The sequence below is a fragment of the Hypanus sabinus genome, chromosome 23 (genome assembly GCF_030144855.1).
Source record: "Hypanus sabinus isolate sHypSab1 chromosome 23, sHypSab1.hap1, whole genome shotgun sequence".
In the NCBI taxonomy this organism is placed as follows: domain Eukaryota; kingdom Metazoa; phylum Chordata; class Chondrichthyes; order Myliobatiformes; family Dasyatidae; genus Hypanus; species Hypanus sabinus.
In genome coordinates this window covers 26,745,763-26,760,586 of record NC_082728.1, presented here as the reverse complement: position 1 = coordinate 26,760,586, position 14,824 = coordinate 26,745,763, and the positions used below count along the sequence as shown (strand labels likewise).

The following is a 14,824-nucleotide window of genomic DNA, read 5'->3' as shown; positions in this document are numbered from 1 at the left end:
GTAAAGGCCTTTGGATCTAATGTATTCAGAGATGAAATTGATGCACTGATTTATAGATGCTTAAAGGGCTTTAAAGTAAGAAGCAAATTATTTATTTAATAAATTCAGTTTTCAAATATATCTAACAGGTAAAATATGTCAGACAGAGCAGTGATGGTTTCTTCTCCAAACTGCTTATCATTAAGAAATGCTATAATACTATCAAGAAAAGTGAATTGAGCTTCCTTTCAAAATACGCTAAGTATCAGGGATTTAATGGAAGTAGATAGTAATACAGTGGTAGACTTCACACATTTACACCTCTCTGCAATTTAGTTGTTTCTGGCAGATGACCCAACTGTAGCCTTCATGTCACATTTCATAAATAGATCACTCGTGGGTCAGTGGAAGGCATACAGAACCCAGCCTCCTACAGCATACTTGCTGATTAGCCTTGCTACAAGCAACCGCCCCCCCCCCCCCACCCAGTCAGCAGTTTGTGTTTTGGGGGTGGATGCGGAGAGTGGCCCAGCGAGCAGCCCTGCAGGATGTGAATAGTGATCTGTGCATGGTCAAGCGGAATAAGAGATAACAATTGACATTCTGTGTGTGAACAAGAGACATACACACGCCTGTGCTATGCTGTTTTGCTGCCTCTTTGCATCACCTAGCATATTTTCCCATTTATTTCATTTAAGATTTGAATTAAATAACATATATTTATTTCTTCATTATTTGTATATTAATATTTCATTAAAACAGTATACTTATCATGGCCCATTCAGAAACTCCTGTGGCCCCCAGTTTCTTGTTTTTTTTTTAACTTATGGCCCCCGGGAAGCCATGCAGCCCATGTTTAAAACCATTGCTCTAAATGTCTGCAGTTTACTTAACTTCTGAATCAAGTTACTGTCAAGTTTTCTCCAGACAAGTATTTACATTTTAATGATAGAAAAGAAACAACTATAAGGAATATAAGCATAATAATGGAAGCCATAAGTGCAAAACAATAAGGAACAGAAATGTGTGGGTCTTCAGGATAAGTACTTACCATGGCATTTCCTGTTTAACATTCAATGTAGTCGGTGTTACTTGATAAATTTGCATCCATAAACCATCATTAAAAGAGTCTCGTGCATTTAAACTATGAAAAATACATGATTTAATTGCTATCACATAGATCAGAGGTTAACCTTAGAGGAGCTGGTTACAAGAATATTCAGTGTTGAACAGAGTTACTGAGGGTCTCCCACACTCCCCCTCATCATATTGTTAGTCTTTCCTTTCTTCCTCATCTGTTCTTACATTGGTACTTACTGCTCAGGTTGTTTCAAAGGTTGTTGATCTTGATTTTAAATTTTATACTGAAGCACAGAAAAAAGATATTCTTCAGAATCTCTTGACATTTTTGGTAGGATACACCTTATCTTACCACAAATTACATTTGAGGAAAGTTCAGTTCTGTGTAAGAATAATGAAAACCAGGGGGTGTCACGTGATGACGTAGGATCGAGACGTTGGGAATCCAGCTCCCTCATAAAAAGTAATGAAATAGGGTTTAAATGAAGAAGAGTTAACAAATATCTACTACAAACTATTTATAAGTAACTCAGGATTATCTTTTGATGTGGCTCCTAAACCGAAACAACTTCGAAGACTGCGCAAATCGGTGGGGAAAAAGGCCTAACTGTCTCGGCGAAGCCTCGGACTCAAGTTGGATCTCCTCCCGGCGAAGTGCAAGGCACTTCTGATGATGCGGGACAGGAAGTTGCAGCAATGTCGGCGGTCTCTAAGAAGAAACGGCAAGAACAACGCATACGCGAAGAAACAAGTATACATGAACAGATATTAACAAAACTACAAATCCCAACTATGGCTGGAAGTGAAATTGGAAGTGAATCGGAAGTGGAATCAGACTCTTTGGGAAATTCAGAGGAAAAGAAGGAGGAGATTAAAGGAGACATAAAAGATATCCTGATATATATTATGAATGAATTAAAAGCTATAAGAAGGATGCAGAATACATTCGATAATGTGGTGGAGAAACAAAAGAAGATGGATAATAAAGTTAAAGAGATGGAAGTAAAAGTGGAAGAAAACACTGAAAGAATAGATAAGATAGAAGACTATAATCTGGCTTGGACAATAGAAAGAAAACGGATATTGGAAAAAATAGATGCGCTTGAAAACTCTAGTCGACGAAATAATATCAAAATTGTTGGTCTGATGGAAGGTACAGAGGGAGAAAATCCAATAAAATTCTTTCAAGAATGGATTCTGAAAATTTTGGAAATGAAAGAAGGAAGCCAAGTAATTGAAATTGAAAGAGCACACAGAGCTTTAAGACCAAGACCTCAACAAGATCAAAATCCAAGATCAATTTTGATAAAATGCTTAAGTTACCAAGATAAAGAAATGATCTTGAAGGCAGCTACTCAAGGTGCAAAACAGAGAAATGGGCCATTGGTAATAGAAGGGAAAAGAGTTTTTTTTTATCCAGACATAAGTTACGATCTTCTGAAGAGGCGGAAGGAATTTAATCCAGTGAAAAAATCTTTATGGGAAAAGGGCTATAAATGTTTATTGAGCTACCCAGCAAAATTGATAATTTTCCTGGATAATGAAGAAAGAAGATTTTTCGTTGACTACCAGAAAGCGGAGAAATTTGTACAAGAATTACCTGATGTCCACGAAGAAGAGTAAAGAATTATAGAAATGAAATGGACTAATGATGAAGACTGAAACAAGGTTGAACTTGACGGACATTTATTAAAAAAAATAGTTGAGGAGTATTAACTGGGAGTAGAGACATTAATTATTTTCTTTTTTTTCTTCACTAATATATTTTCTTTTTTTTTGCGGGGGAGCTGGAGGAGCTCCCCCGCAAAGATCGACAGCTGTGAGTTTCACGTGTACAATCATGGCGATTGCCATGACCCGTAAGATGGGGGGGGGGTAATGTTGTGTTCTTTTTATTCGCAACATTAGTGGGGGGGGGTACTTTTTTTTCTTATATATTAGTTATCTTTCTTTTTTTTCTTTTTTGCCTGGATGGTTGGGGAGAAACTCATAGCAACATGGAGAATTTTTAAAGAGTTAATTATTATGAATGATTAATTTACTTAATTTTTTAAGTTTTAATGTTAATGGAATTAATGGACCTGTGAAAAGAAAAGGAGTTTTAACATATATTAAGAAAATGAAAGGAGATGTAGCTTTTTTACAAGAAACACATTTAACAGAAACAGAACATAAGAAATTAAAGAGGGATTGGGTTGGAAATGTCATTGCAGCTTCATTTAATTCAAAATTGAGTGGAGTTGCAATTTTGGTTAATAAATCTTTACCAATTAAAATACAAAATGTAATAATTGATTCTGTGGGGAGATATGTGATTATACATTGTCACATTTTTTCAGTTATGGACTTTTATGAACATTTTTGCACCAAATGAAAATGATGCAAAATTCATACAATAAGTTTTTTTGAACTTGGCTGATGCACATGATAAAATATTAAAAGGTGGAGATTTTAATTTTTGTTTAGATCCAGTTTTGGATAGGTCAACTAAAGTTGCTACAAAATCAAAAGTAATAAAACTAACTTTATCATTAATGAAAGATTTAAACCTGATTGATATATGGAGAAAAATTAATCCAAGAGAAAGAGATTATTCATTTTATTCAAATAGACATAAAACTTACTCAAGGATTGATTTTTTTTATTATCAAAAAATATTCAAGATAGAGTGAAAAGTGTGGAATATAAAGCAAGAATACTGTCAGATCATTCCCCCTTGATAATGACAATGATAATGATGGATAAAGAGGAATCGATTTATAGATGGAGATTTAATTCAATTTTATTAAAACGTCAAGATTTTTTATGAAAAAACATTCAATTTTTTTTGGATACAAATTTACATTCAGTTGAGGATAAAATTGTATTATGGGAAGCGATGAAAGCATATTTAAGGGGTCAGATTATAAGTTATACATCTAAAATTAAGAAAATACATGGCAGAAATAGATCAATTGGAAAAAGATATTATAAAGTTAGAAAAAGAATCTCAAAGATATATGACAGAAGAAAAACGAAGACAACTTGTTAATAAAAAACTACAATATAATACACTCCAGACATATCGTACAGAAAAAGTAGTCATGAGAACTAAACAGAAATATTACGAATTAGGTGAAAGATCACATAAAATTCCTGCTTGGCAGTTGAAAACAGAACAGGCTTCTAAAACAATAAATGCAATTAGAACAAGTGTAAATAAGGTTACTTATAAACCTTCAGAAATTAATGAAACTTTTAAAAAATTTTATACTGAACTATATCAATCAAATCACAAAATAAGATTGCAGAGATAGATAAATTTTTATCATAAATAACCCTTCCAAAATTAAATTTGGAAGAACAGAAAGGATTAGATATGCCCTTTACATTAAAAGAGGTTGAAGAAGTTTTAGGATCACTTCAGAGTAATAAATCCCCAGGAGAAGATGGTTTTCCTCCTGAATTTTGTAAAAAATTTAAAGATTTATTAATTCCTCCTTTTATGGAATTAATATACCAGGTGGAAAGAATACATAAACTCCCACAATCTTTTTTAACAACAATCATAACTATATTGCCAAAAAAAGATAGAGATCCTTTAAAACCAACATCATATAGGCCTATTTCTTTGTTGAATACAGATTATAAAATAATAGCAAACATTTTATCTAATAGAATATCTAATTATTTACCAAAATTAATACATATGGATCATACAGGTTTTATTAAAAACAGTCAATCAATGGATAATATAACCCGGTTACTTAGTATAATTCATTTGGCACAAAAAGGAGAGGAAATGAGTGTGGCAGTTGCTTTGGATGCAGAAAAAGCACTTGATAGATTGGAATGGGATTTTTTATTTAAGGTATTGGAAAAATATGAGTTAGGAAAATCTTTTATACAATGGATTAAAACCTTAAATACTAATCCTCAAGCTAAAGTAGTTACAAATGGTCAGATTTCAACACCATTTTGCTTAGCGAGGTCAACTAGACAAGGCTGCCCATTATCACCTGCTTTATTTGTATTGGCAATAGAACCATTAGCTGAATTAATTAGAACAGATTCAGACATTGGGGGCTTTAGAGTTAATCAAGAAGAATATAAGATTAATTTATTTGCTGATGATGTTTTGATTTATTTAACAAACCCATTGCAATCTTTGGAAAGATTATCTTTTAGATTGGAAGAATATGGGAAAGTATCAGGGTATAAAGTAAATTGGGATAAAAGTGAAATTTTACCCCTTATCAAAGGAAATTATAATCAACGTCGATTAGTAACTCAATTTTGATGGTCAATAAATGGGATAAAATATTTAGGTATTAGAGTTGATAATGATGTAAAAAATTTATATAAACAAAATTATTTGCCATTATTAAAAAAAATAAAAGAGGATCTTGATAAATGGATGATGTTACCAATAACATTAATAGGTAGAGTTAATGCTGTAAAAATGAATATATTTCCTAAATTGCAATATTTATTCCAAACTTTACCAATACAATTACCTTAGAAGTTTTTTCAAGAACTGAATAAATATGTAAGGAAATTTCTTTGGAAAGGAAAGATGTCAAGAATATCATTGGAAAAATTGACATGTAAATTTGATTTAGGAGGGTTACAACTTCCAAATTTTAAGAATTATTATAAAGCAAATCAACAGATTTATTGCATCTTTTTTTGATGAAGAAAAAACCGGCATGGATTAGAATAGAGTTAGATAAGATAGGAGAAAACATACCAGAAGATTTTATATATAAATGGGAATCCAAATGGATACGGGAAACAAAAGAATCTCCTATATTAAGACACTTGATTGATTTATGAAATAAGATAAATATGGACGATGAGATTTATTAGCAAAAAGAACTTTAATTCAAAATAGGCTTATTACTTACAATGGATAATAAACTTTTACATAATTGGTTCCAAAAGGGGATTAAATATATAAGTGATTGTTTTGAAGGAGGTATATTGATGTCGTTTGATCAATTAAAAAATAAATATAAATTATCAAATAACACTCCTTTCTGTTTTTTTCAATTAAAGGCTTATTTACGAGAAAAGCTGGGACAAACAATGTTGATGCCAAAATCTGGTGAAATAGAAATATTAATTCAAAAAGGAAAAATTAAAAAATTTACATCTTGTATGTATAATTTGATTCAAAAACAGACAATTAAATCAGGAATTCATAAGTCAAGACAAAAATGGGAATCTGATTTGAATGTTAAAATTGATGGAAAAAAACTGGTCAAGATTATATTCTGATAGTATGAGAAATACAATAAATGTTCGACAGATTAATACAATATAATTTTTTACATCAATTATATATAACACCACAGAAAATAAATAAATTAATTTCAAATATGTCTGACCAATGTTTTCGATGTAATTAAGAAATTGGTACTTTTTTACATTCTACTTGGTCTTGTTTTAAAATTCAACCATTTTGGATAAATCTAAGACTTTTATTGGAACAAATTACTGGAGTACAACTCCCACATAGTCCAGTATTATTTTTATTAGGAGGCATTGAATGGACAATACTGAAACTTAAATTGAATAAGTATCAGAAAAAATTTATAAAAATTGCATTGGCAGTAGCCAAAAAAGATATCGCAGTTACTTGGAAATCTGATTTATATTTAACTATGGATTGTTGGAATAATGAAATATATAGTTGTATTCCACTTGAAACAATTACATACAATCTAAGAAATGAATATGATATATTTTTGAAAATTTGGCTCCCATACTTACAAAAGATAGGATTAAATAGATAGGTCCTTTGAAGATAAAATTATAAAGTAATTGGGGAAAGTAAAAATAAATATTAAAATTATTTTGAACTCCATGGAGCATGTGGGGATCCTCCGATATCCAGGCAATCTTTCTTTTCCTTTTTTTCTTTCTTTAGATACGGGTTAAGGGGAGGGGTGGGAGGGTTAATATTATTTTTCTCACTATTTTAACATCACATTTATTCATTGTAATTTTCTAAAATTTAATATATAAAAAAAATGAAAACCACATCTGTTGTTGATATTTCTTTGTCCTCATGCCTTCGGCCATGTCCTCTCCAATTCTTCCTTTACTTTCTTCTGATTTGAAGAATCACACTCAAAGCTGAAGTTGTGATGATTTCCTAAATTCCACAGTGAGTGTATTTTAATTGCAAAAATGGATGAGGTTTATAATTTGTATAAACTTCACTTTTTCATTTTCATTAACAGTTTTGGCAACTTTATCAGTACGGCAGAGAAGATCCGTCTTCCGGATGACTGCACTATTGGCTACATCATCGAAGGTCTGTTGGAGGTGAAGATGATTCACAGTGACCTATTCCACTCACATCTAGAAAATCTGCAGCAGATCCCACCGTCCACAATCCCCAAACAGGTCAGGCTCACCAAATCTCTTGTTAAAATTAATTAGATTTTTCTTTCTCTTTTATTCACTTTCCCTAAAAGCAGTCACATGTTTTGGTGATTTTTGTATGGGGCACCAATCTTATATCCTTGTGTCCAGTCACCAATTGAGCCAATGCAGTGACTGCTAACAGATTATTTGATGGATGACTGGATCAAAACCAAGTCTAATACTACCATAAGTTAACTAGCACCACGTTTAGCATGTTCAAGGAGGTGGTTGTGAGTTACAGAGCAAGTTTGTGGTTAACCTAACCAAGAGGTAGCCTCTCTCATTCATACCCAGTTGCTTTCTGCTTTGAGTGTACATCAGCAACCAATCCAGGGACATTGTGATTTGTAAGCTCCAGTTTTACCCCACTTAATAGAGATAACTACTGGTTTGACTGGGGTCCCTGCAACTTGGATGCATCCAGTCTTACACCCACCACGTTACCTGACACAACATTACTTCTGAAATTTCTTTCCATCACCTTGCTGTAGTGGAGTGGTGGATCATATTTGGCAATTTATGCTGTTGATGTCAAAATATTATATGATATAAATTCTTCCTTTTTTGCTGGTGTCAGTAGGCACAACAGCATTGACTTTTGTTGTATTTTTTTCCTGTCCATGAGTTAATTGAACCCAACAATTTGAACAGAATTTATCGGATGACCAATGGTGCATTTTAGCTGCAATTACCAAAGATAAATTCTGTTCCCAAATTCAAAAGGTTCTGAATGTATTAACTAATTCTGTTTCCAAATTCAAAAGATTCATAATGTATTAAGTAAATTATTAATGGCAATTCTTTATAGGTTACGTTAAGTTATGGAAGTTCAGATATGAAGCGGAATGTATTGAGAGTCCAAGGACCTTTCAGCTTGGCAGAGGATCCTTCACGGTACAGTGGCTTGATTTATATTATCACTTCCTAAAGGTATCTTCTGTATTTACCAGTACATCAAATACTTTATAATCAATCCTCTACAACAAGTCAGCGATACTAGATATAAAGTATGGATTTTCAAGTCTGAAAGCTTACTGAAGAAAAAAGTTATGTGAATTTACACAACACCATAACTGACCATTTTAATTATCAATCCTGATAATTTATTAAGTCTTTAACCAAACAAATTTGATTGACAGCTTTTTCTCAGAATCTAAATGTAAGACATAAGCAATTTAAAATGTTGAATCATTCAAAATGTAGGAAATCTAATTAACTCTTCAGTGACATGCTTTGAACTCATGCTGGGTGAAGCAGACAAAAAGAAGGGTTTATCTTTTGATGGAAGAAGCAATTGATCAGTTTTAAGAATAATATTAACAGAATAATATTAAAATAGATACTTATAATTGTTAGAAATTTAAAAAGTAAATGTTTTGAGCATAAATATGTACAGATGACTAGTTCAGCATTTAAATGTAATTCTTTTCCTTCCCTTGTCTAGAGAAACTGGTTGAAAATAAGGCCAATATTAATAAGTAATAGGTTAACAAAAAATACACCCATTGGTTAAAGATAAATTTCACTACCTTCCTTCAGCATAAGATTAAATTTGTGGTAAAGTGCACTGTTTAATAATTGGCTGTATGAAAAACATGACATCACATGATCTTTCAATATTGTATCAATAAGAACTTTGAGAATTTGGAATCTGCATATCTTCTCCCTTAAGATGTGAGAGTTAAATGGCATAGTTTTTCCATCCTTCCTGCCATTGTTCATGTTGGCTTTTATTTCTTAGAATACTGTTAAAATCTAAAATTGTCTAGGCATTTCCTTATTTAATGCTAATTTCCAAGTATCTTCTATTTTATGACAGAATTTTAACCCTTGAATCTAGCTTACTTTATTGCATTCATCTCCGGTATCCTGGCTGTAGAGTGAAACCTTGTTCTGTTGTGAGGTGTGTTAGGATGGATGCTTCTGGTAGTACCAGATGGCATTGCTGATGTATGGGTGGAGGCAATAAAGCAAGATTAGAATTGCAGTTAGGATGTATTTTGTTATCACATGGCACAAGCCATGCCATTTGCTAAAGGTAACTTCCAGCATTTAACAGATATCTCTGACAATCTCCTTGCAATGTTCTGTTCTCAAGCAACAAATTGGAACTGTCAAATGTATCTTTAAGTTCACTTCATCAGATCTAAATCTCAGAGGCAATTGTGGTGTTCTGTATAACTTGCTTGAAGATTAATGCCTATATCCTGGATTATCATTCTCTTGATATTTTTCCAATTCATTTTTCCCATGTCCATTTCAGCCTTGTCAAAGACTGTGAATGGGTTAAAATGACTTGAGTCTTTTTTCTAACATCTTTCTATTTCCCTTTAATATTATATCCAAGAATATTTTCTTACTAGTTATGTTCTTGGGACCTGCATCAATGCATAATTATAATGGTAAACTGAGCATGGATATGTGCATACTGAGGGTTTTTCAGTTTCCGCCAGAACCTCAAACAATTTTGCTATCCTGACCTCATTCTTACTCTCTTCCTCTCCATAATATGCATTAAAAAAATAGTCATAAATTAGAACCCATTCATAACAGGGCCTGCTCTAAGATCTACTTGTTTTCCTCCAGGTTCAAGTCTGTACATTGTCTCCTCTATCATGATGTCTGGTGTCCTGCAAAAGACAGCGACCAATGAAAATAGTTCTACCTCCTTTTTCCATCAATTGCATGTTTTGTGGAAGCTTCCAGGGAGTGAGATAATGACCTTCCTGTAGCGGAAAGGAAAAGCTGATGCTCCAGGAAATTTGAAGAAGTAATTGAAGCAGATATCACTTTCCAATGAGTCACTACACCTGCACATGTTCTGCAAAAGAACTAAAACCCAAACCTTGAATATTGTAGTACAAATGTCATCTCTACCATTAGAACTTGGATTTGGTGGACTGTGTCTGAATTAATGAGTGTGAAAGCTGTGTGCCAAAGTGTGATAGCTATTCCTTCTGAACTGAACCATCTCTTAAGCCTTGCAGTTTTACAAAAAGACTTGAGTTCATCTCATGCAGACAGACATTTTTCATTTTTCTGTTTGATTATTAGTTACCCTTAGCAAAATGTTGTTGAATGGTGTCATCCTGTCAGCTCGGAATTTTAGACTCCTTTTCGTGTATGTGGTGTGTGCAATCTGTTCTAATGATAACAAGTTGGCAGCTTGTCAGTGTTCGTTATGCAGTTTTAGGCAGTCAGCAGTGAAACTCTGTGCGTTCTTACACAGATGCCTCATTACATATTGCAGTAATTTCACTTACATCTCCATGAGATGGTGATTTCCTATTGATGCATGTCACTGTTGCTTAATAGTGCCATTTACTGTCATAATTTTGGGACATTTGCCACTGAATCATAATATATTGACTGACTAGTCACGTTCCAGTACCAATGCAGAGTAAAATTAGTACTGAGCCAAACAACAATGGTAGTTATTGAATGTTCAAGTTATTGAAATGATTTGATTACTTCGACAAAATGATCATAAGATGGTCTTGTTTTCTAATTACATGTGTTCATACTACCTGTGCAGTATTATGTTACCATTTCAATCCTAAATAACTTGCTTAGCTCTCTGTTTTACTTGGTAAACCAATGGCAAAACCTGTTTATTTTTTAAGATTTTACTGCAGCAAAATACACTAAGCACTTCTTTTAAAATCTGGAATACTTAATCAGCTCAGTGCAGTCCAATTTTGTTTCAGATAGAGTATAACTTCTGAAAATGTATGTAAAATAATTGCTTGCTTTCAAAAATAAAGGGCTGAATGAGCAGAATGAAAGCGTAGTCTAAATTTTAAAAATGCTTCTGTAATCATACAAAACTCATCTACAGTATATGAGTAATTGTATATGGGTTTAGTCTTTGGTTTACTTGTTACACAACCGTCACCTATTTATCTTCTTGTGCTAGTTGTTATTCTATGCAGAATGTTGTGGTACTTTAGTAATATTCTATAAATTATTAAGAAGCCAGTAAATGTGGGTCTACCTAGCCTGATTTTGGAGCAAAAGTTTAGTTAGATGCTCTAGAGTCAGTGCCAAGCCTGGAACCATTGCCAATCACAGTTAGCAAAAAAAAAACTGCTGGAGGAACTCATTGGGTCAGGCAGCATCCATGAAGGCAAAAGGAGAAGCAATGCTTTCAGTCAAAATGTCAGCTATCTCTTTCTCTCCATCTATGCTGCCTGACCCACTGAGTTGCTCTGGCAGTTCGATTTGTGCTTCAAATTATAGCATCTGTGGTTCTTGTACCACCAGTTGCAATTGATTGGCCATCTGAGCATCCTTGTTTCTTCACAATATGATAATGTTTAATGCCACCAATGCTGGCATTACTGGGCTATTTTCAATTCCACTATTAGCAGAACCTCCATCATTGGGATACATAAAATTTATTTATCAATTCTGACAATGGTTTACGTTGAATGCCATACTCATGGTACTGTGTCTATAATTTTAGTAAGTACACCTCTTGCCTAGTTTGTAGCAAACATCTACAGTCTTCAAAGATTGACAATTGCACTATCACTAAGTTTCAGTATAGTACTACTGCTACTATAAATAAAGGGAAAATTCCACATTATGGGATTTATATGCATTACATAGCTTTATAAATCTGATTATTGTGCATTTGTATATACTGGAAGTATCTGCATTCAATACTCAATAGAACATAATTGCAAATGCAGTTGTAGATTTTTACAATCCTTCAGTGTACATGGATCCAAATTCAAATTTTACCTATAGTCTTAAAAATTCACATTATATGGTGAAAGAAATTTTAAAATTTTGAAGGAATTAACAATCACTGAAATCAAGTTTTTTCAAATCAACGTGTCAATATTGATTTGGAGAATAATGAACGTTACTTACTCAGCTGTCCTAAATACAATATTTCTATTCAACCTTCCCACCTCAAGATTGTTCCTTTTTTGGACATACAGTGTGGAATGGGCTCTTCTGGCCCTTCAAGCACGCCACTCAGTAACCCCTGAAGATAATTTATGACCAATTAACCTACCAACAGGTATGTCTTTGGACTGTGGGAAGAAAGCCACGCGGTCACGGGGTAACTCCTTATAGGCAGCGGCAGGAATTGAACCCAGTTCCCTGGAACTGTAAAGTGTTGTGCTAACCACTATGCTACTGTGCTTCCCTTTCCTGGACTTATAGTAAGGCTGTACAAGTCATGTTTATGCGATGAACTTATCAATAACTACAGATTATTATCAGTGTTCAATTATAAGAGTAGCATGTTCTGTTAAAAGTCTAATTAACATAAGGCAATCTAATCTTTAGTTCGTGCTTTGAGGGCCTTGTAAAGTTCAAATAAGGATGTAAGAGATGTGCACGGTGTTTAAATTTAATTAAAATTGGCAAATGATAAAAAGAATTTGGAGGTGGAAACCTGAATCTCAGAATCCTGAGTGTCCTGGTGGAATTCCAAGAAAATTACAAAGATCTTGTTAAAGAGGTTCTGTGCCATTGCATATAATTTCCCGTTTAAATTGAATGACCAAAATCCCCTTTAAGAGAGAAGTGGCAATAAGGAGTAGTGATTTTGCATGGTAGATGCTCTTAAAGAATAGAGACAGATAGAGCAGTGATAGCTTTATGTTAAGTGAAGTGAACCTTTCAGAAGCTTCAGGCGGCACCAGGGAACGTAATTCCGATAGAATCACATGGATTATGGAATTAACTTGGTTCCCCAGAAATTTAGAGTACTTTGAGATTCCTAATGGTTATTGTGAATAAGTATTTGCAATACTAAAATGACTGTGAAGAAATTAGATGCTTTAAGAATGAAAATGCATTTTAGTTTTTTATTATATTGCTTTTCATAATAGTTATTTGCTTTTAGAATTGTAAATTTAAATGTTGATCTGTTAGTTTGGGTTTTCAACTCAAGGCTTTATGATATCTTTGGATTAGAAAAATAATCTTGTACATAGGTAATTTTGAAATTTTGTATAATTCTGTGTCTTCCCCAGCTGGATTTAAAACAAAACAAAAATGTAACCACTAATGTATGCATAATTTAACTAGACAACTGTCCCGGTAAGCCTCGGAATTTGCTGAACAGCACATTACAATGGACTCTTTTTCAGAGCTAGTCACTAGGATATCCAGGATTGAATGATGCAGTAATTACTGATAATCAACAACATGATGCAATCACATCCAATGAACTACAGTGAAACCAGACAAACCAGGATAATAAATGTGGTAACTTGGTCTATACTGAAAACAAGAATACTGAACTGGTTTGATTTAGCAATGGTTCAGCAGTGACTCAGAAAAACTTGCCAATACACAGTATTATTATCGAAATATAAAAATAATATCTTATGCATGTTTACAGCTGCAAAGGCCAAAGTCGTTTTTAAGTACTGCAATTATATTGTTGGATAATGAAAAACTGGAGATTTTTAAACTTTATAAATTGTAGATAATGCAACTTTAATGATGATATGTTGGAGGGTTTGGAACCAGACCCATCAACGGCTTGTTGACTAAAATGTAGACTGTTGTTAAAATTAAAAAAAAAAGATTAAAAATGAAGAAAAAAAGATGTTCAGTCTTGTTATCTTTAATAAGCTATTTCAAATACATACTTTATCATGCAACTTTAACATACTCTTTTCAACTTCAATCAAAAGTTGTCTTGATTTGGTTTCATTCCTCTGAACTAAGTTACTGGTTCCAATCAGCTCCAGAGATATGAATATATAACATCTCACCTCCATTATCAAACATACCGTTTTCAGATGCAATAATTCTGAAAATCTATTGCAATATTCTGAATGTGCTGGATCGAAAGAGATTTCTGACTTTTTGGAAACACGTTAATTTAAGATGTCTGTCTTTCAGTTGAACGTGCAAGTTTCCATTGTTGTATTCAAAGAAATGCAAGGAAGTTCTCTTTGAAGAATTATCATTATCTCTTTTGTATGGTCTTACCATAATTAAAATTGACTGTTGTGTAGTACACAGTGACTACTCTTCAAAACTACATTGCTGAATTCTAAACTTTGACTTTAAAGAGCAATCTCAACTGCTAACAGAATGACATGGCAGAGAAACTGCAGTCATAATTGTCATCAAGAAAAGAAAATATCCAACAGTGGTAACTACGGAGATGCCTCCCTACTTAATTCTACAGGGAAATTATTGCCGGGATCCTCCTCAAATGCATCTTCCCAATAATCACGGAGTTAGTCCGCAATTCACAATGTGGTTTCCATCCATCAAAATATACAGTGAATATGAATTTCACTAAATGAATACTCCAAGAATAATTCTGGGCGTACCATCAGCTACATGTCCGTGGTGTTTACCTTACTAA

General features: G+C 33.2%; 1 protein-coding gene across 1 annotated transcript in view; it reads left to right on the top strand.

Annotated features, from left to right (window-relative positions):
- Nucleotides 1-13,865, top strand: part of rfng (RFNG O-fucosylpeptide 3-beta-N-acetylglucosaminyltransferase) — a 42,350-nt gene extending 28,485 nt beyond the window's left edge. Inside the window, exons 6-8 of the mRNA XM_059948577.1 lie at nt 7,287-7,452; nt 8,282-8,367; nt 10,060-13,865. Of these exons, the coding sequence (XP_059804560.1) occupies nt 7,287-7,452; nt 8,282-8,367; nt 10,060-10,126 (319 nt within the window). The 3' untranslated portion in view covers nt 10,127-13,865. The remainder of the gene's footprint in view (nt 1-7,286; nt 7,453-8,281; nt 8,368-10,059) is intronic.
- Nucleotides 13,866-14,824: the final 959 nt, after the last annotated feature.